Source organism: Octodon degus, unplaced genomic scaffold (genome assembly GCF_000260255.1).
Source record: "Octodon degus isolate 3935 unplaced genomic scaffold, OctDeg1.0 scaffold00080, whole genome shotgun sequence".
Lineage (NCBI taxonomy): Eukaryota > Metazoa > Chordata > Mammalia > Rodentia > Octodontidae > Octodon > Octodon degus.
In genome coordinates, this window is record NW_004524656.1 from 7,867,512 (window position 1) to 7,892,619 (window position 25,108).

General features: G+C 52.0%; 1 protein-coding gene across 1 annotated transcript in view; it reads left to right on the top strand.

Moving 5' to 3' along the window:
- The window catches only part of Dscaml1 (DS cell adhesion molecule like 1), a 320,586-nt gene that overhangs the window by 271,227 nt on the left and 24,251 nt on the right, over window positions 1-25,108 (top strand). The window contains exons 12-19 of the mRNA XM_004636465.3: window positions 488-687; window positions 1,242-1,338; window positions 1,927-2,055; window positions 9,991-10,158; window positions 11,579-11,649; window positions 16,455-16,695; window positions 19,817-19,963; window positions 21,807-21,962. Coding sequence (XP_004636522.1) covers window positions 488-687; window positions 1,242-1,338; window positions 1,927-2,055; window positions 9,991-10,158; window positions 11,579-11,649; window positions 16,455-16,695; window positions 19,817-19,963; window positions 21,807-21,962 — 1,209 coding nt within the window. The remainder of the gene's footprint in view (window positions 1-487; window positions 688-1,241; window positions 1,339-1,926; window positions 2,056-9,990; window positions 10,159-11,578; window positions 11,650-16,454; window positions 16,696-19,816; window positions 19,964-21,806; window positions 21,963-25,108) is intronic.

A 25,108-nucleotide genomic window follows, 5' to 3' on the forward strand; every position in this document is an offset into this window, starting at 1 on the left:
AATAAGAAAAATTATAGTGAATGTTTTAATTTTTAATTTATTACAGTAAAACACACATTACCATTAATCCCCCTCTAAATATTCCCCCTCACTCTGAACACATATATTCTGTCATTCTTGGCAGCGTGTCTTCCCCTACAGTAAGATTTTTAAATTTAAACACTGACTGTATTTCTCCATCACCCTTCTATGCGATATACAATATCCGAAGTGTGCTTTATAATCTCTTTAATGTTTGCATAATGATATTTCATTATAACCACTTTCCTTTTTTTAATTCTATGTATGTTGTGCATGTAAAAATAATCCTGAAACCAAGTTGACTGGTGTCACCAGAGAGGTCTGGGGAATGTAGGAAGCCCAGGCCTGGAGGCTGCAGCCCCAGGCGAGCAAGAGGGCAGCTGAGGGTGGGGCTTCTGCAGCACCTGCGCCTCCCCCAGGCTGGCCCTGAGACCCTCACAGTCCCCTGGCCTCCTCCCCTCCCCAGTCCCAGCCATGATCACCTCCCACCCCAACACCACCATCGCCATCAAGGGCCAGGCCAAGGAGCTGAACTGCACAGCCCGGGGAGAACGGCCCATCATCATCCGCTGGGAGAAGGGCGACACAGTCATCGACCCTGACAGAGTCATGCGGTACGCCATTGCCACCAAGGACAACGGTGATGAGGTTGTCTCTACACTGAGGGTGAGCACCCAGCCCCAAGTTCTGGGGATACTGTGAGGGAGGGGGGATCCCAGCACCTTCCATATGTACCTGAAGAAAAGACATGGAGAGTCTGGGACCCCTTCCTGACACCAAAGCACTTACCTGTCCCACTTGTCTCCCCCTCCACCCAGGAGCCTGTACTCAGACTCTCACTGTAACTTTCTGACAGCCCCATGGTAGTCAGTTGTGGTTCTTCTACCCCTCCGTCCTTTCTGGAACCCACGGGCTCCATTCTCCCTCCTGGGACCCTTTAGCCCCTCCCTTCCACCTCCCCTTCCTGCGTGGGAATCTGGTGCCAGGTCCTGGAGCCAGGCCTGACTTTGACATCAAATCCCAAATAATAAGACAGCAGAGAATGTGGCCCCAGATGCATGGGACTCTCCAGGAAAAGAAGCCCTTGACCAAGTCCTCTGTGGGTCCTCCTCAAGACCGAGATGGTCTTGCTGATGTCCCTGGGTGGCCCCCATCAGCTGATTGGCTCTAAAAGACTCTCCTGTCTGCCCCCTCTCTCACTCCTGCTGGCTGCCTCCCAGCTGAAGCCAGCTGACCGTGGGGACTCCGTGTTCTTCAGCTGCCATGCTATCAACTCTTATGGGGAGGACCGGGGCTTGATCCAGCTCACTGTGCAAGGTACAGCTCCCCACCCCTCCTTCTTAACCCATGTCCCTAGGGCTCAGCAATTCACAGCCAAATCCATCTCAAAAAACAAGGGCATCACTCACACCACAATGGAGGATGGCGGGGTAACCTCATGGGGAAAAATCTCCCTCCACACCCCTCTGGCTGAGAGCGGGAAGATAGGACACCCCATGTACAGCAACTACATGTGATTCCTACAGCCCCTGTAGAGTGCACTGCTGAGCCCAGAAGGCTCCTGGGCCCAGACTCAGGGAGGAGATATGGAAGGGGAAAGTCCCCTGGGGAAGGGGGAGCACTGCATGCAGGGAGATGCAGCCCAGAGGCTCTGAGGAATCCCTGCCAAAAGCACATGTGCCTCTTGCCCACTCCCAGACCAAGAAGAGACAAAGTCAAAAGACCAAGCTGGGCTCCTTAGCCTCTCAGCCAGGCTACTGGCCTCCTCCAGCCCCAACCATGGCCTAACCCCAGAGCTCTGGGGTCCTCAGTTAGACCTCTGGTGACATCAACCCCATGGCTAAGTAGGAGGCCAAGCTCCCTGCTGCTGTTCTCACTTCTGTCCTCTTCCTGGCCACATTCCAGAGCCCCCTGACCCCCCGGAGCTGGAGATCCGGGAAGTGAAAGCACGGAGCATGAACCTGCGCTGGACCCAGAGGTTCGATGGGAACAGCATCATCACGGGCTTCGACATCGAGTACAAGAACAAATCCGGTGAGTGCAGAGTGAGGAGGCTGCCTCACACCAAAGCACCTGCTTGTCCCCACTCCTGTGAGTGCTACAGAGCGCTGCGTTGGAGGCAAGCGGAGGCCGCGAGAACAGCTTTCATCTGTGAAGTAGAAACAGACATGAGGCAAGAGCACAGCCTGCTGTGGCCCCTGGCATCATACACCCTGCCCTGCCCTTGCTGTTACGGTGGGGCAGCCCCTAGAAGCGCCCATCTAAGACAGACACGCCCCCACCCTCCAGTCCACAAGCACCCATTGCTTTTGAAAAGAGGGCCACTGGCCAGGCTGGGGACCCAGCATGCAGACCGAGGGTTGATAGGGTGGGGCATCAGTGGCTTCTTCCAGTGGCAGAGGAAATGCTAGGCTCCAAGTAACTGGGAAACCACAATGGGTCCCACAGTCAGGTGGCAGGAGTGGCACAGAGGGCCATCAAAGGACACAAGAGGGTGCCTCTGTAGCTTCTAGCAGAAGTGAGAAGGAAACATTTCTCACTCTGGATCCTGGTGTACCTTTTGCATTCAATACCACAAGCCTATATCAGCTTCTCAGAACCATTTAAAAACACACTGTAGAGAATCTGGAGAACTCAACCCTCCTCGCAGCTCCCCTGCCAACCCCAGTTCATCTGCTGCTCTTCGCTCCCATCTCAGTTTGAGCTTTCTCTCCTCATCTTCCAGGCCCTTCCTCTTCCACTTAGACAACACAAGGTTTTAGCTGGCCAGCTGTGTTCTACTGCGGTCAGTCAAGTGCTGCTTCCCACTATAGCCCCAACATCATGCACAGGGCTACCCTCCTGTGGATACTGAGCTTGTAGCGCTGAGGAAGGCAAGTGGGGTGCAGGAAAGCCTCTCATCTCTGAGGTGTACACACTCCTTCAAGGAGTTATTTTTACAGGACACTGTGTGGTCATCTCTGATACAGGTTGCTACAGAGGAGTCTTGCCTTCAGAATCCTCCAGTCTAGAGGCCTTCAGCTAGCAGATTTTATCCTGAGTGTAAGAGAATAGAGGAGAGCCTGTGGCCAGCAGGGGTCATCAGGAAAGGCATCTCTCTGGCCCCCAGCAGAAGCAGAACTGAGCTGAATCTAGAGGACTGAAAGACGTGGCCCACCAGCTGGAAGGAAAAGATGGGCAGGGCCAAGCCACAATCAGGGCATCACAGAGAGTTGTGGCGGTGCAGTGCAGAGCTCACAGACAGTTCATGGGCACTACGGCTATAAAGGTGCTCTGGGGCACGGTTGGGAGAGAGGCACCCAGGGTGAGCTTTTCCTCTGTGGAGGAAAGCTGAGGTAGCAACATCTCAGCTCCCAGATTGAGATTTAAGCCCCACACATGACACCTTAGGAAAAAGGAGGATGTGAGTAGAGGAAGTGATATCCAAGAGAGAAACACAGAGGCTGTCATAGCCTGCAGCTGGGGAGAAGTGACAAGCAAAGGCTGCAGGGGAGCGAGGCTGAGTGCACCTGTCCATGCAGGTCAGAGATCCTGGGCTTTGGCACAGCCACCCAGGAGCAAGCAGGAAGGGCCAGCAGCCCCCAGGCAGCGGGGCTGCTCCATCTCCCCGCCCCACCCCCAGATCCCATCTAGGTGAGTAGCGGGTGCTGGGGTTGTCATCCCCCCTCCGCCTCCATCCTTACCCTCCTCCCCCATGCTGCCCTGCCACCCTGCTGGCCACACCACCACCGCCACGGGCCATGCTAATGTGTAGAAAGTTGTCCTGAAGGTTGCTGAGCAGGGTACCGTGGAGAGCACCATACTTCTGGGAAGAGGGCAATGGGACGGGGGAGGCAGCCGGGGAGGAAGAAGCTCTTCTCACATGACTCCCCCTGACCTCTCTGGGCTCCCTGCAGGACAGATGGGCAGGGAAGGTTGGGGTGATGACAGCTCAACTGGAGACTCTCCCTGCCCAAGGGCCTGGCACACGTTAGGAAAGAAGCTGCAGCACCCGGAGTCCTGAGAGGACGGCCACCCCTTGTGCTCCCTGTGGGTGGGGCCTCCGCAGGATGGTGCTCCCGGGAGCACCACAGAGTGCTGTCACGGAGGCAGGCGGAGGCCTGAGAACAGCTTCCATCTGTAAAGTGGAAACAGAATGCCTGCCTTGTGGGATCGCTTGGCGGCCTCAAGGAAGCAGGTAGCATGGAGCTCAAGTGAGCCTTCAATGTTAAGTCTCTCTCCTGTTCTAACTCAAATACCTCATGCGGCAATGTTGAGTCCCGAGGGATTTGCATGCTGCAATATGTGTGTCTGTCAGTCAGCCACATGGACTGAGTACCTTTTTTTTTTTTTTTTTTTCAAAATCATGCACCAGCCATGTGGTAGAGAAAGAAAAAGAAAGCTGAGACAGAATGCTGCCCATGGCCAAGCAGTACACATGGAGTGGGAACATGTACTACACACTATACACACAAAATCACACATGCACACACTCGTGTGCACACACACTTTCAGAACCATCACACAGCACTCTCTATATCTGATAATCTGAACCATTTGAAGATAACAATATGCGATAGCACAACCATTATTCAATTCCTATTTTAAAAAAGGTGACACACTGTACTGCATGGGAACATGGGATGAAGGATGATTTTTTAAAAAGGGGAGGAGTGTGGATGTGCATGCCTGTGTGTGGCTAAGCACTGACCTTGCACCTGTGGACCAGAGGCTAAGAATCATCCCCAGAGCCAAGACCTGAGTTGATCTCTAGCAAATACTTAAGGTTGTGGGTCACCTTGTTCATTTATAAAACAGAGATGGTGACACTTCCTTGTCAGGAGCATCGTGAGGACTTGAGGAGCATACGGACATGTGGAAATGCCTGGCACCATCCAGACTTTCGTGCGTGCCCATCGGGTGCCTCCAATCCCCTCCTCTCTCACTCCTACCCGAGACCACAGCTCCTGCCCCCGGCCACCTCTGCGCTCCCCTCCCCTCCCAGTTCCTTTGCCAGATTTTCCACCGTGTTGCTCATCATGTTAATTTTCCAAGGGAAATTACCAAGTCTGCCCTTTCTGAGCCATCCCGCTCACGCTGGCTTCTCCAGGCCCCAGGCAGCAGAGTAATAATACATGAATGCTGAATGATAAATAGCACCGTCCACACAAATCTATCAGATGGTGCTGTGCAGATTTAAAAATGCAGACACCACATTTTGCCCCCATTTGCCAAGCGAGAAGCAGGGATGGGTTGTCTGAGGATTGGCCTTCCAAGCCCAGCAGGCTGCCTCATAGGCAAGCTGGATGAGGGGCTAGGCTGTCCCCTGTGTAGGGGAGCCAGCCCGCTACGGCATGCCATTCTGCAGGAGCAGCATGTGGCTGGTGTTGGATGTCATGAGTTGCTTTTGAGACCTAGGGAAGCCCTTCTCTGTGTTGTGAGGAGATTGCCATGGGGTGGGGGGGCATTCAGAGACAAGGTGCAGGGGAAGAAATCAGAGATGTGGAATGGGTTTGCTTCCCCAGTGCTGGCAAACAAATGCTCCTTTGCTGCAAGCTGTGCCCCCTCTACCATAAGCGTGGCTCCTGAGGAAGTAGACTCCCAGGCCTCTCTCGGTAAGGATTCCACACAGGAGAAGGCGCTGACATCTCCCCAGCCACATCCTTAGTTTTTAAGAAGAATATTTTGCATCATAAACCCTTTGATGAAGAAAGAGAGAGAGCGCTCTTAATGAAATATGTTAATCTGGGAAAGCCAGGCTCATATGAAAGGGAATATTAAAAGAGACAATATTCACCAAAGCTGGCTCAGTACTCTTAGAGAGTAGAAACTGGGAAAGAAATCAGGCCCCTGAGTTCAGCTATTCAGGGCCAGGGAGAGGGCAGTGATCAAGTTTCAAAAATCAGCCCCAGCCCTCCAGACTTGACTCTGTTGCGTTAGCCTGGAAGGATTATGGGCAGAGAGTTGTTTTGTGCTAACATCAAAGATGATTTGGGAACATGAGGTCAAATCCACCTACAAACTGTATGCAGGAAAGAAAGGAGCTCACTGTAGCGCACTCGCTCTGCCATCTTCCTGTGACTGGCTGCTGAGTGAGGCAAGGAAAGGAAAGGCAAAGGGTGGTTAGTGTGACAACAAAATGCAGAGGAACTGCTCATTCAACATAAAGGACAGGGGCTGGCGAGATAGTTCAGCAGACTAAAACACCTATTTAGGCAAGCTTAGGCAAGTGCAGGGACCAAGGTTCAATCTCTGATACCACATGCTGCGCTAGCCCTGCCCCCAGGACGGGCTGAGCCAGAAAGAGCCCAGGCAGAGTGGCTCACACCTGTGATCCCAGCCCTAGGGAGGTTGAAAACAGGAGGATCACTATGAGTCCAAGCTGCGTAGTGAGACCCTGTAACAACCGAATACACTAAATAAATAAATAAACAAGAAAAATGACACTGATTAAACACCAAGAAGAGTTTGTTGTTGTTTTTTTAATTTTACTTCCTTTTTTTTTTTTTTTTTTGGAGGGGGGAACCGGGGATTGAACTCAGGCCCTTGTGCTTGCCAAGGAAGCACTTATTCTACTGAGCCATCTCCCTGGCCCCCAAAACAGGTTTTAAGTGCCCAGTCCTGGTGCAGTATGTGTTGAGGGTGGGGTCAAAGCTTTAGATAGGGCTCCTTGGGCAGTACCCCTGGAACCAGGAGCATGGAAAGAGATACTGTGGAATGAAGGGGCTCAAAATGCTGTAGGAGAGTGGTGACAGATGGGGTGGAGACACTGACAGCATGAGCCAGGTGGGGCTGATGAAGGGCTCAGGTCACGACATGAAACTTCACCTTTATCCTAATAGAAAAGAGAAATGAGTGGAGAATTCTGTGTGAGGAAGGCAGTGTCCAACTTGTACTTTGGGAAAACACACTTTAAGGGCAAATGGGGTGCTCGCCCTGTGAGATGGGCTCTGTCCTCTGCAGAGTGAGTGATGGCTACAGCGCCCAGGACAAGTGGAGGAGGACAAAGGACACACACTGGCTGCTGGGAGGCTGGTTAGGTGGTCATTTCAACTAATCCAAGTGAGGGATGAAGGAGCTGTGGCCTGGGAGAGGAATGGAGGTAAAGGGATGTGGTATCTTTGGTTTTTTGTTTGTTTGTTAATCTTATTTATTTGGCACAGGGTCTCACCATGCAGCTCAGAATCATAGTGATCCTCCTGTCTCAGCCTCCCCAGTGCTGGGACTACAGGCATGAGCCACTATGCCCAGTTTTGGTGGCCAGCTCAGCACCCAGGGCTGGCAAAACATGCAGTATTGGGATCAAAGCCAGGTCCTTGTGCCTACCAGGCAGGTGCTTAGACCACTGAGCTATCTCTCTGGCCTGATGTAGTGATATTTGAGAACTCCCCAGGACACAAACACTCTTGGACTTGGTAGCAAGAGAGAAAAAAGGAAGAGCTCAGAATAACGCCACACTTGGTGTCACACAGAGTAGATGGTGGTGCCACTCCAAGAGGACAAACACAGGAAGGAGATGGATGGATGTACAGTCAACTACTCTGTCTCAGTGGGCATGGTGGCACACCCCTATAATCCCAGTACTGGGGATGCGCAGGCAGGAGGATCATTGCAAGTTCGAGACCAGCCTGGGCTACAAAGCAAGCTGAAGGCAAGCCCGAACTGCATAGCAAGACTATATCTCAAAAAGACAAATACTCTGGACATGTTGAGTTTGAGTTGCCTTTGGAACCTCAGGAGAGACCAAGTAAACACTTGGTTCTGAGGGCCCAGAGCTCAAAAGAGAAGCCAGGGCTAGGCAGTGACCTGGGAGTTGTCTATGTGCACACAGTACTGGAAGGCATGAGTGGGGAAAGTGTAAAGCGTGAGAGGAGGAGAGCCGAGGCTGGAACCTGCGGGAGTTCTAACCTTCAGTAGCAGACTGGGGAGGATCCAGCTGCAGAGAGACAAAAAAACTGACCCAAAAGATTAAAAAAAGAAGAAACGTTTATGAAACAGCCAGGGGAAGGGCACTTCAAGAAAAAGAGAGACATCCCAGTGTTGGCCACGCGTGAGAGGCGGAGTGGGGAGTTGGGTCTGCACATGCGGAGCTCAGCCGAGCACAGAGAAACGGCGGACGTCGCCAGGCGCGAGGAGCGAGGCAGGCGGTCAGGTTGTCCATCCCTGCGCCTGCGCCCGGCGCATCACAGGTGCGTGGGCAATGTCAGCGCCGCTTCTCCTCGGCCCCTCTGATTTCAGACACGTCCCATGCGCCTCCTGCCTCTGCCTGCTCTCATCAAAAATGAATGCACTGGCTTCTGATCGTCCTCCCCTCCTATAAACACGGGCAAATCAAATGTGATTTGTGAGCTGGCACCAGCTCCTGGGAGGCCACCGAGGGAAGTGAGCACCTGCTCCTCGATCCTGGCCTGCTCCATCCCGAACCAAAGAGGTGTCCCCAGCAGGCAGGAGCATGCCTCGTTATAATTCTGGCTTAACCTTTGAGCCACAGAGTGACTCTCTGGGTGACCAGGTGGTTTTTAAAGACAAGAAGAAAATAATGTATTTCTGAGCATCCGCAGCCAGCCATTTTGTTCCTTTGGCTCCCACAACCAGAGAATTAAATGCAAAACTACAGATGGGAGCTGGGCTCGTGCCCCGCACAGATGCCGCGCCTGCGCAGCTGAGAGCGGTGTTTTAAAAAGCGTGAAGATCTCAGTCAACCAGAGTTTGGGGGAAATAGGATCCTCCTGATTCATCAAGCATTAGCCTTAAAAATGTATCTTCTTAAAGTCTTCCTGGAATGTGCTAGCCTCCTTTCCTGCTGTAGGAATTAAACTGTAGTGAATACAATTTAATCTTTTCTATTGAGAATTTTTCAGGATGCTCTACACTGGATTTAAAAGATGTAGAAAATTAGCCTGAATAGTGATACCCAGACATGCCCCAGGAACACTTTTAAATCCTACTATCAGCTTGTTTCCTTGTGCGTTGGCTTTTTTTTTTTTTTTCCTTTGAAAGCGAGGTGCCGAAGAAGGCATCCAGTTAAGAATTCTGGCTTTGGAAGGTCCTAGCTGAGCACTTGCTGTAACTGCCACCGCTTCCCATTTTTCTCTAGAATCCCCTGGTAGGCACACAGCAAGCAGAGATTGAATGAATGACTGGATTCCTCGGGAGATGCACGATGTTTACAGTCACAGTGTCCCTGAGTGGCATTTATCTGGTAGTTTCACATTCTACAGTTTTGCTAAACATTAGTCCGGGAATGGACTGCCATTCCCCTCGGATGAATCACGAACGTGTTAATCCCTTTGTTGGTCCCTGATCTGAAAGACTCAGAGAGTTATCCTTTTCCTGCTGGTGTGGGAAAGAGGGCGGAGCAGGGGCTAGGCCCTGTGGCACCCTAACTATTCAAGACCACCATGGCAAAGAGCACAAGGCTAGGAAGTAGAGAACCACACAGAGAAGGGAAGGAGAAAGAGGACTTGGCTTCCTCCTGGGGACATGGATGGTATTGTGCATGGGATTTCTTTTTTTTTTTTTTTTTTTCTTTTGGCAGAACTGGGGATTGAACTCAGGCCCTTATACTTGCCAGGGAAGCACTTATTCCACTGAGCCATCTCCCTGGCCCCTGTGCATGGGATTTCTTAAAGGTATACAGGCTACTGATGTAGACCCAGGAAGAAGGAAACTAGCCAATCAGACCCTAGGATGTCAAGGAAATGGTAATCTTGGCAGGGACCTTGGAAAACAGCTTGTTCAGAGGTGTCTAAAATTCAGCTCACAAGTAGTCCAGTGGTAGAAAAGAGTCTGGCTTTTCCCAACCTGAAGCTTTGTGAAACAGATCCATCATACTCTGTGAAGCTGTTTAGGACTTTACCTTCTCTGCAGCCTCAGTGGACTGGACCCTGCTAGATGTCCAGTAAAGAGTAGCATGGGCTGGTGCCTGGTGTTGGGTAGGGATTCTGGATTCTGCCTGAGTGTGCTTTGATATGGTTGTCTTCTCCCCAGATTCCTGGGACTTCAAGCAGTCCACGCGTAACATCTCCCCCACCATCAATCAGGCCAACATCGTGGACCTGCACCCAGCCTCTGTGTACAGCATCCGCATGTACTCCTTCAACAAGATCGGCCGCAGTGAGCCGAGCAAGGAGCTCACCATCAGTACAGAGGAGGCTGGTGAGCACGGTGCCCTGCCTCCTGCCCATGGTCTGAAGATCAAGGGCCCTGTGGGACTCATAACAACCCTACCCACTGGCTATTGGTTTGTGGTTGAAAGAGGGGATCATCGGAAGTTGGTTTTGCTTGTTTTGTTTCCTGGAGCTTTTCTAAGTGGGGCTGTAGATGCTGGGCCCTGTGGATCTGTCCGTGGTCTTGCCCCGCTTCCTTGGCCCAGTCTCTTTGGAAAAGACAAATACAGTCGGTACCTCAGTTCACAAACTTAATTCTTTCCATGTTTCTGGTAGCAACCCTAACTGGATGAGAATGGGATCAAATTCAATGGTTAAAATCAATGTTGGCCATATGGGGAAATCTGATTTGTAACCAGACTCATGGAAAGAAATAAGTTTGTGAATTGAAGTGCCACTACTGGATCTGCAATAGATGCAGCCCTCATTCCCTGGATCATTTTCTGTGGCCTTTGTCACAGAGTTTTAGAAAAATTTAAGTAAGATTTCTCTTCCTGCTGGACACAGTGGGGTATGCTTTTTTTAATCTTTCATTTATTTGTGTATTTGGTACAGGGTCTCATTACGCAGCTCACACTTAGTGATCCTCCTATTTTCAGCCTCCCCAGAACTGTGATTACAGGCACGCACCACCATGCCCAGTTTCAGGGGCTGGCTCAGCACAGGACAAGCATGGCATGTGGTACCAGGGATCAAACCCTGGTCCTTGCGCGTGTTAGGCAAACACTGAGACCACCAAGCTATATCCCCAGCCCAGGGGCACATACTTGTAATTCCAGCATTTAGGAGGCTAAAACTGAAGGATTGTTGCAAGTTTGAAGCCAAGGTGGACTGCATAGTGAACTTGAGGCCAGCCTGAATTTCATAACTAGTAAGATTTTGTCTTAAAAACTTTTTCTTTTGCTGTATTTTTATTTTTATTGTCAAGCAAAATAATAAGAAATTTTCAAAAATATATACACAGTTCTATAAATCATCATAAAGTAAAAACCAGAATAACAAATGCTAGTCATCAACTATCAGCATGAAGAACCAAAATCAAGATTCTCTGCTAGCCAGCCAGATAGCTCAGTGGACTAAAGCACCTGCTTAGGCAGGTGCAGGGACCAGGGTTCGATCCCCAACATGCTGTGCCAGCCCCAACCCTGAGATGCACTGAGACTGGGCATAGTGGTGTGCACCTGTAATCCCAGTTCTTGGGATGCTGGAAACAGGAGGATCACTATGAGTCCTATCAGTGTAGTGAGACCCTGTAAGCCCTGTACAAAATACATTTAAAAAGAAAAAAAGATTATCTGCTATCTATACATGAGCTTTTCCTTCCTCCCCAAGCTTAGAGGATGGGAGTGGGGATATAGAATTCTGCCCTCTGCCAGGGCCTGCCTCATGTTGCCTTTCCTGCACCCTAGCTCCTGATGGACCCCCCATGGATGTCACCTTGCAGCCAGTGACCTCACAGAGCATCCAAGTGACATGGAAGGTAATTGAAATTGTGGCTTATCTCCTCCTTCCTCAAGCCAAGAATGAAGCTCCAACAGGTTTTCTAATCTCTGGTTTCATACAATGCCCATGCCCTGTCAGGGGTGGAGAGAAAGGACATTAAAAATCAGATCTTCCCCCACCAACCCCTGCTCCACGCTCATTCTGGCTGGGTGGGGTGGCGGGGGTGGCTCTGCCTTGAATGGGATGAACGATGTGCCAGTCCCGGGAGGAGAAGACAGTTCTCCAGCTGTACTGGCCCACGCTCAAGCCTTAATGTTGAAGGAAGGTAGGAACTAAATTTGTTTTGTGCAGTTTCCCCTGCATGCTCTCAGGATAAAAATTGCTGCCCTCTCGTGGGAGAAGGAGGGACTAGTGTTGCTGCAGCTCCTTCTCACGGCTTGATCTCTGAGACTCAGGGAATAGATTTGTCACTCAAGACAGTCTTAAAGAAGACCGCATGGCTGGGCAGGGAAAAGAGCAGAATTGAGAAATGGTTTCCTGAAGGCTGTGGTCCGAGGGCATACTTGGACCACACACACTTGCAGGCTGACAATCCGTAATATCCTACTGCCATGTACCTTCCAGTCTCCAAGGGCTTTCCTCCTGTACAGATTTGTCTCACCTCCTCCCTGCACCTGTGCAGTGGCCAGAGAAGGTATTTTCATCCTTATCTGTCTGGGGAGGCCACGGGTGCTGAAATGCAAGGGGACTTGTCTATAGTTGCCAGGTAGAGTCGGGACGTGAGCTCTGTGGTCCTATCACCCTGCTGCCCCACCGCAGCGCAATGCGCCGAGTTCTGGAGCGGCCTGCCTTTCTCGGGCTGGTGTTTGGAATTTGGCCTCACATCCAGTTTCTGAGGAGAGCTCTGGAGCCCAGATCTGATTCTTCAGAAGAATTCTCCAGGAATTTTCTAGAGGGCTCCGGGAAGGACAACAGGCCCAGCTCCTGCCTCACTTTCCTCCATGAAGGGAAGGAGCCACTTTCCTCCATGAAGGGAGGTGGAGTTTCCCTGGAGCACTCCCCTCTCACCCATGGACCTTGGGGGCAGCCTTATCTTCATGAAGGATTAGTCTGCCGAGGTTGTAACTGGCTCTGACTCCCGTCAAGATGAGGCAGGTGCATTAGTCCTCCTGTGAGCTGTTCGGGACGATGGGCATGAGCAGAAGAGAGCCAGAAGGGCTCGGCAATGTTCTTAGTGAGACGCCCACATACACAGAAGCCGCTGCCTGGCTCCTTCCCTTCATGGAGGAAAGTGAGGCAGGAGCTGGGCCTGTTGTCCTGCCCGGAGCCCTCTAGAAAATTCCTGGAGAATTCTTCTGAAGAATCAGATCTGGGCTCCAGAGCTCTCCTCAGAAACTGGATGTGAGGCCAGAGTCCAACGCTCCAGTTTTGTCTGTGTCTTAGCCCCAGACCTAATTCCTAGGATTAGGCTGAGGGACCTGGGAGGTGGGTGTGGGGAATGCAAACCTACATAAAACACTGAGATGTTTGGCTACAATATCTGACCCAGAGGTCGATAAAAATTTAGAATCAGATTTATTTCTCCAAAGTCTCATAATGAAAAATAAAATTGATTAGAAAGTTCGAACTTCAGAATGAACCAGCTGGTCAATAAATTTTGGGACTGACTTCTCAGGGGATTTTTTTTAACACTGAGAAACAGATTAATGAAAAATAAAGATTCACTAGAAAGATAAGTCACTTCGTTTTAAGACTCTTTCCACAAGATGGATCACCCCTGCTTTATGACATAAATTTGCAATCAGCCCTATTGATTTCTTAATGCTTTAGAGAAATATTGTTAAGATTGATTTAAATCATGGGTGTGTGTGTTAGGAGGGGGAAGATGGAGAGAAGAGAGAGACAGAAGAAGAGAATAAAAGAGGAGGGAAGGAGGAAGGATCTGTAAAGATCTGTATGCTTCGTGGGTTTGCATGTGTGCAGGTGTGTGCATGTCATATGCCCACCGAGGCCTCTGCCAGTGTATGTCACTGTGGTCATGTGTGCATCGTGGCACCAGAGGCCTGGGTATTGGGCATGTATGCAGTCTCATAACGGAGTTTATGGTGCCATAAGGTGGCATGTAAATGTGGTGCATGCAACACGAGTTCACATGCAGATGAGGTTGTCAGGATCTTGAAGAAGTGTTTGTGTCACACAAAAGTCTGTGTGTGTGTTAACCAGCACACTTAGGTACAAGACCCAAATGCAGGAACCCACCCCCTTACCAACTAACACACAGGACTGCCCAAGTGGAGAGAGAAACATTATTCAGGCAATAACAAAAAGTCAAGTCAATTAAACTCACACACCTATTTAGTGAGTTCAAAACAATTATGTTAAATTAAAAACTTCATTTTATTGAGTTAACAGTGAGCTTAAAATGCAGTTCATTTAAACATTCATTGAATTTTAAAAAAACAGTGGGACTGTTTTACTAACTTAATTGTTCTTGATCTCACTATTTGTTAGTACAATAAAAGGTGGGCTTTTAAATTAACTTCATTGTCTTTAAAAGCCTGATTCAAGCTGTTTTTATATGCATTGGAGTGGCTGTTCTGTCTCAATTTATAGACGGGCAGCCCAGTCCTTATAGGAAGCAGTTTCCACCCAGGGTGGAAGCGTGTCCGGCTGTGGGCCAGGGTATGGGTTAGCATGGCGGTTTTGGTGAGTCTGGACATGTGTGTCCCTGGTTCTCAACCTAAGAAAACACATTGGCATGCGTGCGTGCACGTGCGCATGCATGTGTGTGTGCGTGCGTGCATGTGTGTGCGTGTGTGCATGTGTGTTGGTGCGTGCTTATGCATTGATGTTTTCTCTGTGTGTGGATTGTGCATGGCTGATTTTGTGTCAAGCCCGGGTGAGGGTGCATTTCCCAGCTCCAGGCCCCTCTTGGTGCATTTTCTCTGAGCGCCAAGCCTTGTGGGTGACACTCAGCCCTCCGTCGCCCAGGCTCCTCTGACCTCTTTGGCTGTGCCCTGTCCACCCTCTACCTAGGGCCAGGCTGCAGGCTTCAGCCTCTTTTCGCCCAGCCTCGACTCTGCCTGGAGCAGCACAGCTGTAGCAACCCACAGGGCCGGGCCAGGTGAAGACTGTCCACACACTTTGCTGGGGGTGGGGGCTGTTTCGGTTTCTCTGTTTTTAGTTGTAGTAAATGCATATAAAACTTACAACTTCAGGGGCCAGGGAGATGGCTCAGTAGCATAAGCACTTCCCAGCAAGTGAGTGGCATAAGTGCCTGCCTGGCAAGTGCAAGGTCCGGAGTTCAATCCCTGGTTCTGCCAAAAAAAAAAAAAAAAAAAAACAACTTAACTTCAGGGCTGGCCACGTAGCTCAGCAGACTGAAGTGTGGGCGCGCGTGCCTGTAATCCCAGTGCTTGGGAGGCTGAAAAGAGGAGGATCACTATGAGTCTGATCTACGCAGTGAGACCCTATAGCCCCTGTACTAAAAAACAACCTCACAACTTCAACTGCCTTTCGGAGCGCAGATCCATCAGTAAGCACGCTCACGTGTGGCACAGCCGCGACCACCAGCTGTCACCAGAGCTTGTTCTTCATCCCCAAACTGGCACTCCAACCATTTATGTATGGTACCTCCCCTTGTCCCCCTTCCAGCCCCCAGAAATCCGCTTTCTAGCTCTGTGACTATGCCTATTCTAAGTACCTCTATAAGTGGAACCATAGAGTATTTGTCCTTTTGTGTCCTGGCTTATGTCACTTACCATGATGACTTTAATATCCACCTGTATCATAGAGTGTGTCCAAGTGCCTCTCCTTTCATGGCTAAATGATATCCCATTGTGTATGACCATATATGTTTTTCCATTCATCTGTCAGTGGACACTTGGGTTGCTCCTGCTTTGGAGCTACTGTGAATAATGCTGCCTGAACATGAGTGTAAAAGGAACCGACACCCTGCTTTGAATTCCCTGGGGTTATACCGGAAGTAGGACTCCATGGTCACGTGGTTAATTCCAACTGACCTCCACAGTGGCTGCCCCATTTGACATTTGCACCAGCAATGTTCAAGCTTTCTAATTTCTCCTCATCCTCTCTAGTACTTTGTCTGTTTCTAAATGGCCATCCTACTGGGTGTGAACTGGAATCTCGCCAGCTCTTTTTTTTTTTTTTTGTACCAGGGATCAAACCCAGCACCTTGCACTTGCCAGGCAGGCACTTATGCCTCTGAGCTATCTCCCCAGCCCTCACTGGCTCTTTAAGTCGAACACATCCCTCACCTTTCTCTCCCTCAGACCACTTTTGCCTATGGTTTCTGACTCCCCCACATCCCTGAGCCATGCCAAATACCATCCCTATTCATTCATTTATTCTATTTCATTCATCCTTTCATTCAATAAAGATGTCCCGGGCCCTACTGAGACCCAACAGTAAGCAAGACAGACAGGACTCCTTGTTCTCATGGCACTTGCCTCCTGCTAGGGCAGGCAAAAACCTAAATAAAATCTATAGAATGTCAAATGAAGCCGTGTAGGACAATAAAGCTGGAACAGAACCAGAGGCAGGGAGTAGCCTGCCTGAAGCGCTCAGAGCAACATGAAGAAGGGGGGCATTTCAGAGAGCAGGGGGCCCACATAGATATTGAGGTGAGGAGAGGCCCCCAGGATGGGAGTGCGTTTGGAGTGAGCGGCAGAGATCCATCGCAGCGGCACAGACTGCAGGAGTGAGAGGAAACAGCCTGAGACGTAATGGGAGTCAGGGACGACGTGACCTGACTTTGGTCTTAAGAGCATTCTCTCAGAGTGTCACTGTGTCTTTGTCCCTGGCCCTCCCCTGTAATCACAGGCACCTAAGAAGGAGCTGCAAAATGGTGTCATCCGGGGCTATCAGATCGGCTACAGAGAGAATAGCCCTGGCAGCAACGGACAGTACAGCATCGTGGAGATGAAGGCCACGGGGGACAGCGAGGTCTACACGCTGGACAACCTCAAGAAGTTTGCCCAGTATGGGGTGGTGGTCCAGGCCTTCAATCGGGCTGGGACAGGGCCCTCCTCCAGCGAGATCAATGCCACCACCCTGGAGGACGGTGAGGGCTGCAACAGGGTGGGGGTAGAGGTCACAAATACCGGCCCAGACACAGACGGAGCTGCCAGCGAGGGCCTGTGTGTCCTTCCACTTGCTCCTGGGCCCACGTGGGTCCTGTGGGTGACGCAGACTCCGGAGCCTCTGCTCTTTTCCCACTCATGGCTCCTGGGAGGGGGCCTATTCCACACAGCACACCAGACCCCTCGTCTGCTCGGGCAGCTTCTTCTCTGTCCCTTGTAGATGATGCTCTGACCCGTAGCCTACTGTGCACCTGTCAGGCTCTCTGAGCGTTTGTCCTCCTTCCTGTCTCTCCCTCCCCACATCTCCTTTTACCTCCCAGCTCTCCTCTCTGACAAAGCTCTTCCCTCCACATCCTGGGCCCTGTTTCTCTGACTTTACAGCTTCTTGAGGAAAGAGCAAAAGCCAATGAACCTTGTATTTCTAGGCTAGGATCTGCATCCCATCTGTTTGAGGGACCAAAGATGAGACTACAGAGTTAAGAAATCCCAACACCCGTGTGGCAGAGGATTTATAGCCCAATTTTAAAAGCTTAATTTCTGATGGGTAAAGGGAACTTCACACTCTGATTGGTACATGAAGGGGAGCAGTTTCTCCAGGGGCAAAAGATTGGGAGGAAGCAGGAAATTCCTGCTGTCTAAGCACAGAGTAACACCAGCTGGTACCTGAGCCTGCACCAGACCAAAATGGGAGACGTGGCCTTGGTGCCCCCAGAGATGGGGCCAGGCTGGTCAAAGTCCCCTAAAAAGCAAAGAAAAAAAAAGGAGGAGGAGAAGGAGATGAAGGAGAAGAAAAGTATTCTTCAAAGCTTCCTTCTTGGGGCCGGGGGGATGGCTTAGTAGACTAAGCGCTCCCCTGGCAAGCACAAGAGCCTGAGTTCAATTCCTGGTTCCACAAAAAAAAAAAAAAAAAAAAAAGCTTCCTTCTTGATAACCAGACCCAAAACTGGGGTCTGAAAATAAAACCCCACATGCCCTCTTGGAGAAGTAATGCCATCACCCCTTTGCCCATCAGAACAAAGGCACATGAGAGCCATTTCCACAGATAAGCAGCGCCCTCTCCTACCTCGGTAGCACCTGAGAGCAGTAAGCTCGTAGGACAGTCCCTGACCTTGGCTACAAGTTAGCATTGTCTGGAAGCTTCCAACGTAGTGATTCTCACACCTCATTCCCAGAGCTTCTCAGCTTGTTGCTCTGAGGCACAGTCTGGGCGTTGAAATGGGGCTGCCTTCCCTAGCCCCAGAACGCTGGGTGCAGAGAGAAAGAGAGACCGCAAAGGAGACAGACAGACATGGAGAGGTGCAGAGAGCCACCTGACACCAGCGCCGAGGCCCTCCACCTGCTGGCCACAGGCCTGGCTGGGTTAGCAACATCAGCTTGACACCTCTTTGTAGCAGTGGTTTTCATCCAAGCAGCTCCTTAGCACTCTGGTTCCCAAGCCTGAGCCCCGCTGGATCCTCTCTGGAGCTCTGCTGCAGCTCTGAGTGCTTGCCGAGAACTTGCACGCTGCCCCAACAATGCTGATGCTGCTGTGGGTGTGGGGCGCTCCAAGGCCCACAGGGGTCCTGACCCATATAGGATCAGCAGTTAAGTGACCTGTCCAGAATGACCTCTCCAGTGAATAACAGAGCCACGGTCTGCCTGAGTCCCATACTCTTTCTGCTCCAACTCTGTCCTACTCCCTCTGTGCATTGGACCAAAGCTAGGAGCAGAGATGAGCGATGTGGACCCAACATCCTCCAGGATGCACTGGCCGGGAAACAGCTGCCCATCCCAGGCCACGCCACCCAACCTAACCCGAAGGTCTCATCCCCAGGAGGGCCAGAACACAGCCTCCGCCAACCCCACCTCCCTGGCCAGCTTGGCCCCTCGAATTTCCAGCAGGGAAGTGATCAGTGTGGGCTGCGGAGCCCTTTTTAAAACAAAGGAGGAGAGGGGAAAGAAAGTTTCCAGCAGCATTTGCTCAGCAGTTTTTCATACTTAATTAAGGCCCTCGTTAGCCTGTCAGATCCTGATCGTTTCCTGGCGATATTAGCACTCCTCCTGGGGTATTCAAGGGCCCCTGCCTTAGCAAGAGTGTCTTTTCCATAATTATATTACCTTCATTTTGTTCGAACAGGCGATCTGTATTAGTTTATTACACTGGGTCCCTAATTACATGGTGCTTATATTTTTACACCTAAGTAATATGAAACAATAATCATTCTCAAAGAGGATCGTTAGGATGATGTATTATCATTTAAATGCTCATAAAAATTAGAGTTGCCTCTTGTGGGGCAATGGGATCTAATTACCTTCCCTCCAGCCTGTGCCTCCTTTCTCCCATTCACAGAGGAGCAGACTGTCTCTTTCCTTTTGTCCCTGGCTCCTCAAAAGCCAGCAGGAAGTGCCACCAAAGTTCTCCTTAGCCAAGGTGGGCCCTGAGACCTGGTGCTGCCACCATCTGTCATCCTAGAGAGAGCAAGCTGCACCTGGGCCAGTGCAGGATTGAGGGACGGAGGTGAGATGCCGAGGGAGATCCTGCGCAGACAGTTGTCACATGGCCCACCTGAGTTGGTCTTAGCGCATATTGGCCTGTTTATGTACAGGGACAGGACAGAGGGACATTTGTCTCAGGATCCCAGAGGCCTCTGTGAGAACTCTTCTGCCTCAAACCAAAGCTAGCTAAGAGCCCCTGCCCTTCAGCCTGGCACAAGAGCGTAGGAGTCCCCAGGGTCAGGCCATGGCTCAGGTCCCTTATCGGTGGGCCAAGAGGGGTTGGTGGCCATCAGATGAGGTGATCACCCAGGCTTTGCTCCCTTAGAAGAGGCGGGTGGCCTGGATGTAGAGGAACAGAGGGTGAATTCCCAGAGTTCCTCACCTTCCCCAGCATTTTACAAGGACCAGGTACATGGGCCAGGAAGCAAGAGCTGTGTCTCCGAAGCTGTCTGTCCCCGGCCCCACCAAAGGAAACTCGTGCATGGCCTCTCCTCCAGGCTGTCATGAGGTCCTTCTGCTTGTCTAACTTGCATGTTCCTCCTATCGGGCAGCAGGCCCTGCTCCAGGGTGTGTGTACTGTGCTGTCACTCGCGACCTGCCTGACATGGTTCTCCCCATCCAATGTAGTGCCCAGCCAGCCCCCTGAGAATGTCCGGGCCCTGTCCATCACTTCAGATGTAGCTGTCATCTCCTGGTCAGAGCCCCCGCGCAGCACCCTCAATGGTGTCCTCAAAGGCTATCGAGTCATCTTCTGGTCACTCTACGTGGATGGAGGTGAGTCTGCTGGGACTACTGGTGGGTCTCTGGGGGCAGGCGGGGGAATCAATGGGAGCCCTGCTCCTAGGCTTAGAGCTGAACATCTTCACATGCATGACAAGTGGAGGCAGAGGCCACAAGGTCACTGGTTAAAAGGCCAGGCACTAGTAAGGGAACTATCCAGGATTGATTTCTCCAGGGCCAGAGCTAGGACAGGGGTGGGCAGGCCATCTCTCCGTGGGATATGTAGGCATTATTTGGAGTACATTTGCTTTTCCAATTGAACATATCGATATTAGGCCTTCATGGCCAAATCAGTCCCTGTCCCACCAGAACAGCTGATACATTCAAACAAGGCAACTGAAGAGTTTCATGAGGGCTGAGGAAGAAGATGGGTAAGAAGGAAGCCAGCTCCACACAGACCTGAAAGGGCAAGCAAGAGCCAGGTCACAGGCACCTTGGGAAGGCTGCCCTTGGCCACGGCAGCTGGAGCCAGGGAGGCAGTGAGGGAGGAAGAAGTGCAAGTGCAGGTGAGCATCCCAGGAGTACCAGGCACAGCACAGGGGACAGCAAGGGAGGAGAGGCAACAGGAGAAGACCCAGCATAACAGCACAGCCTTAGGCGCAGCACCTCCCTTCCCCTGGATACGCTGGTGCACACAGGCTTTATAACCCTGTGGACATGCCAGGCTCTGCCCACCCAAGTACACAATCCCTCTCAGTGGCCAGGAGATCTTTGGGAGTGAGAGGCCCAGCAGCCCAAACTACCCAAATGTCCACTGACAGCCTTACACATCTCTACGGAGCTCACGGGGCTGAAATGAGATTGTCCTCCCAGGACCCAAACTTCCTACCTCCCGGGCCCCTGTGCCCTTCTCTTCTGTTATGGCATGAGCTGGATCCCTGAGTCCTCCAGAAAAGAAGGCTGCCGGGTCTGCCCTGTGCGCTGTGTGCTGTGCCAAGGCCCCTGAGCTGCCCCCTGCGTGAATGGAGTCCCCTCACACAGGACCTGACATTCCCTCCTCTGGGCTGTGGAGGACTCAGCCTCCTCCGGCTGGTCCTGCCACCGCAGGTCACCAGCAAGGTGCTGGGAGTTACCTTGCAGTCACTCACCTCTGTAAGGCCTGTCCTCAGCCTGTCTTTCTGGAAGGCCAGTGAGAGGCCACAGGAGCCTCGGGGGCTGTCTCTTCCTCCACGGCTCCAGCCCTCCCATGGGACCCTCTTCCCCAGCCTTTTTTAGTCTTTGAGAAGTGATGGATCCTCACCGAGCCCTGCGCAGCTGAGGCCGTCAGCCCCGTCAGCTTCCCTGGGTTCTCTGCGCAGGTTCTCAGCAGGATGTGGCTGGCCGTGCACTCCATCATGGGGGGAGAGCAGATGGTCACCTCGTCCCTTACTCTGAGAGGCCAGGGGCATCAGAGACCAGGGAGGGGACTGGGCCTGCCATGACTCACCCGCGGGTGGACACCCTGCCTAGTGAGAAGCGAGAGTCCTTGGAGTAGCTGGGCAGCAGGAAGATCAGCTGCTGAGAGCAGGCCACACAGGATGGAGGGAGGTGGATGGCAGGAGGGGCATGCCTTGGGGAGAGATGGGGAGCTGCGGAGCACTAAGGGCTGACTGTCAAGCTGAAGCTGGTGCAGTCAGCTTGGGCTGGCTCTGTGTGGATGGCTCATCCTGATTGGGCCACTTAGGGGGAGACAGAGAGGGGGGACAGTGGCCCACATGTGCTCACAGGGGCCTTCAGGTGGAGGAGTCTCTCATCCTCGCCCTCTGAAGTTGAGGGTCTGAGCCCAGGCCATCAGAGGGGCAGCAGTGGGGACCATGGCAGCATTGGGCCACCAGGCTCAGAGCCCGGGTCTCCACAGAGTGGGGCGAGATGCAGAATATCACTACGACGCGCGAGCGGGTGGAGCTGCGGGGCATGGAGAAGTTCACCAACTACAGCGTGCAGGTGCTGGCCTACACGCAGGCCGGGGACGGCGTGCGCAGCAGCGTGCTCTACATCCAGACCAAGGAGGATGGTGAGTCCGACCTGCAGCCATCCCACTGCTCAGCCCAGCTCCACCAAGGGCAAGGCAGGATGGCGCTGCCCTTTCTGCTGTCCCTTTGAGCTATTGTAATGTGGCTTGAGGACTTGGGCCCAGCTTTGGGGACCTTCACAAAAATGCCCTGGTAGTGATGGATAAGGAGCCAAGTGCTCACCTGCCCCTGCCCTCTGACACTGAGTCACGGGCCAGTCACACCCTCCCCTCCACCCCTACCCAAAGCATCCTTTCTGAGGCACCCACTGCCCCACAAGTCGCAGCCTGGTTTCTTCTAGATACAGAAGTAGGGTTTCTGGGGAGCGCAAGAACAGCACCCAGCACACCCTGGGTTGGGGGCTGGAGGTCACAGCAGCACAAGCCAGGCCTGGACTCTCAGGGAGGGGGATGGGATGTGCCTCCCCCTCTTGAGCCACAACTTCAAAGCCTATCCAGCTGGAGGAAGACCAGAGAAAAGGGACCAAACTCAGGGGAGAAGGACCAAGGGAGGGCAGGGGAAAGGGAGGGTGGAGCTGCCTCCGTCCAGGAAGGAAGGGGCTAGAGAAGAACCGACTTCCAACCAGGACTCAGAGCTGCACACTCTCGAGGGGCTCCATGCAAACAGGGGTTGCCCGACTGGCATGCCCCTCTGGGTTCCTGCTTCTAGGTCTACTTTCTTCTGTACCCCACCTACCCTCATAGCTCTGTTGCTTAATTCTTTCTTCCTATTTTTATTTCCTGAGACAGAGTCTCGCTAGGTCATCCAGGCTGGCCTCAGCCTCAGCCTCCCTAGGGCTGGGAGGTTAATGTGCACCACCACATCAGGTGTTTAGCTGTTTCTTATGCTCTGAGCCAGGTGCTGTACTCTGAGCATGGTGAGGTGACGAGGGCACCAAGACAGTAGCCATCATTGGCACCATGGGTCTCCTCCCTACTCAGCCTTATTTTCTTCAAGGAATATGGTGTTGAGAAAGAACCCAGACCAGAAGTGGTGGGGAGAATCGGCATTGGCAGCCTAGGGCTCAGTGACCAGCGCAGCCCCTGGTCTGGCTTAAGCTCCCTGCCCTCCCTTCTCCCCTGCACCATCCCCCCTCCCCTTAAGCTCTGAGCAATTCAATATTTACCAACCTGCCTGCCCTACTTTTCCTTTCATTAATCTCCCAACCAGGCTTCCCAGGACAGCATCGGGCAGAGCCACCTGCTCTTGTACGGAGCTGAGTGGAGACAGCCCAGAGCCCAGTCCCATCATTCCTGGGGCAGCATAACCAGGCACCTTTCTTACTCTACGGCCGGGCCACTGACTTTCTTCCGTGGTCACGGCCAGAGCGTGAACACCTCTGCATGGGCTCTACTCCCTGAGCTGCCAAACACCAACACGCTTCAGAAATCTCTAACTGAGTGAGAAGTGTGCCAGGCCCCTGCTTTAGGAAGGTATCCCTGTTGGGTACGGGCAATGGGTAGAGGAGGAGATAGAGGGGGGGGCGGTGCCACACAGTAGCAGCAGCTATGAGAGAAAGGTGGAGGAAGTGCACCTCCAGGAAGGGCGGCCCTGCAGCCCACATCTGCTGAGGACAGCTAAGAGACCCATATGAAATGTGTTTCTGGACACCTTGGTGAAGGCATCCAAGAGCCAGCAGGAGAGTGAACTATTGTGCCAGGACCCAAAGGAAAAGAGTGGCCCAGGCGGTAGACCTGACACGCAGAGCTGCCCTGTGCCTGGACATGTACTGAGTCTGGGGCTGGAGCGGAGAACAGCTCCAGAAGCACCAGAAGCAGGGTCTTGCTGGGCTCCTGGCTCTGTGTGTGACCTGAGGCCACAGAGGGCAGACAGCTCTCTCACCGCACCAGTAGAAGCGGACCAGAGTACACAGCTCCGCTGCAAACCCTCTCCGCCCTGGAGACTGCACTGAAACTGCCCAGACGCTGCGGCCCAGGCTGCCCTCGCTGGCAGAGGCAAGCCCAGGTCCTTCACGAAGATGTCATCAGGCTCAGGTTATTTCTACAAAGAATTTGGCAAATGCTGCATCTAGCAGAGAAGAAAAATCATGGAGACAACATGAACAAAAGCCAGGAAATAAAATATAAAGTCAGCTCTGCAAGGGCTCCAATCATGAAATTATCCAACACTTTAAGACAATCGCACTTAATAGAGGGTGGATATTGGGAAGCAGGGCGGACGTGCGCCAATGGGAAGGGGGACGAGGGACAGAGGGAGGGCGAGGCAAGGAAAGCAAGGAAACAAAGCTTAGCAGGCCTGCAATTTTCAGAGACTGTCAAATGGAAAAGTAAAAATGAATAATACCTCAAATTAAGAACTCGGTAGATGGCTTTAATACTGCATTGGACACTGCTGAAGAGATAACCCATGGAATGGGATGCGGAGCACAGGAGGATACCCAGAAGAAGCCTACGAAGATGCATGAGCGGGGAGTGCCAGAGCAAGTAAGAGTCCTGGAGCGGCGACCCTTCAGCCTTCATTTGCATCCAAGTTGCTTGGGAATCATATTAAAGTCGGACTCCAGCTCTCACGTGTAGAGTGGAACCTGAGACCTTGCATTTCTAACATGTCTCCAGGTGCCCCCAGTGCTGCTCCGTGATACTCGACCACGCTGTGTCAAGCGCACAGAGGAAACAATGGAGAGAAGCCTCAGAGAAGAGCAAAATGAGAATGGGGCAGGAGACTCGACTCCTGAAAACATTAAAATGGGCAGAAAATATCAAGAAGTTCTACAAACTCTAAAGACAAGAAATTAAAGAAATCTAGACCTGTGCACATTACAGTAAAAATTGGAAGAGGGAAGGGGTAGGAGAGAGGGAAGGAGGGGGCAAAGAAGGAGGAAGACAAGAGGAGAAGAGGAGAAGGAAGAGAGAAGAGAGGAGTAGGAAGTGGAGACAGAGAAGGAAAAGGAGGGATGGAGGAGCAGGAGAGGAGGAAAAGGGGAGGAGAAGAGAGGGGAGGGGAGAGGAGGAGAAGGGAGAAGGGGAGAGAAGGAGAGAATGAGAAGAGGAGGATGGGGAAAAGAAGAGAGAGGAGGGTAGGGGAGGAAAGGGGAGGGAGAGGGAAGAGAGGGGAGGGGAGGGGTGGAGAGGAGGATAGGGGAGAGGAGGAGAGAGAGGAGGAGAGGAGAGAGGGAAGGGAGGAGGGG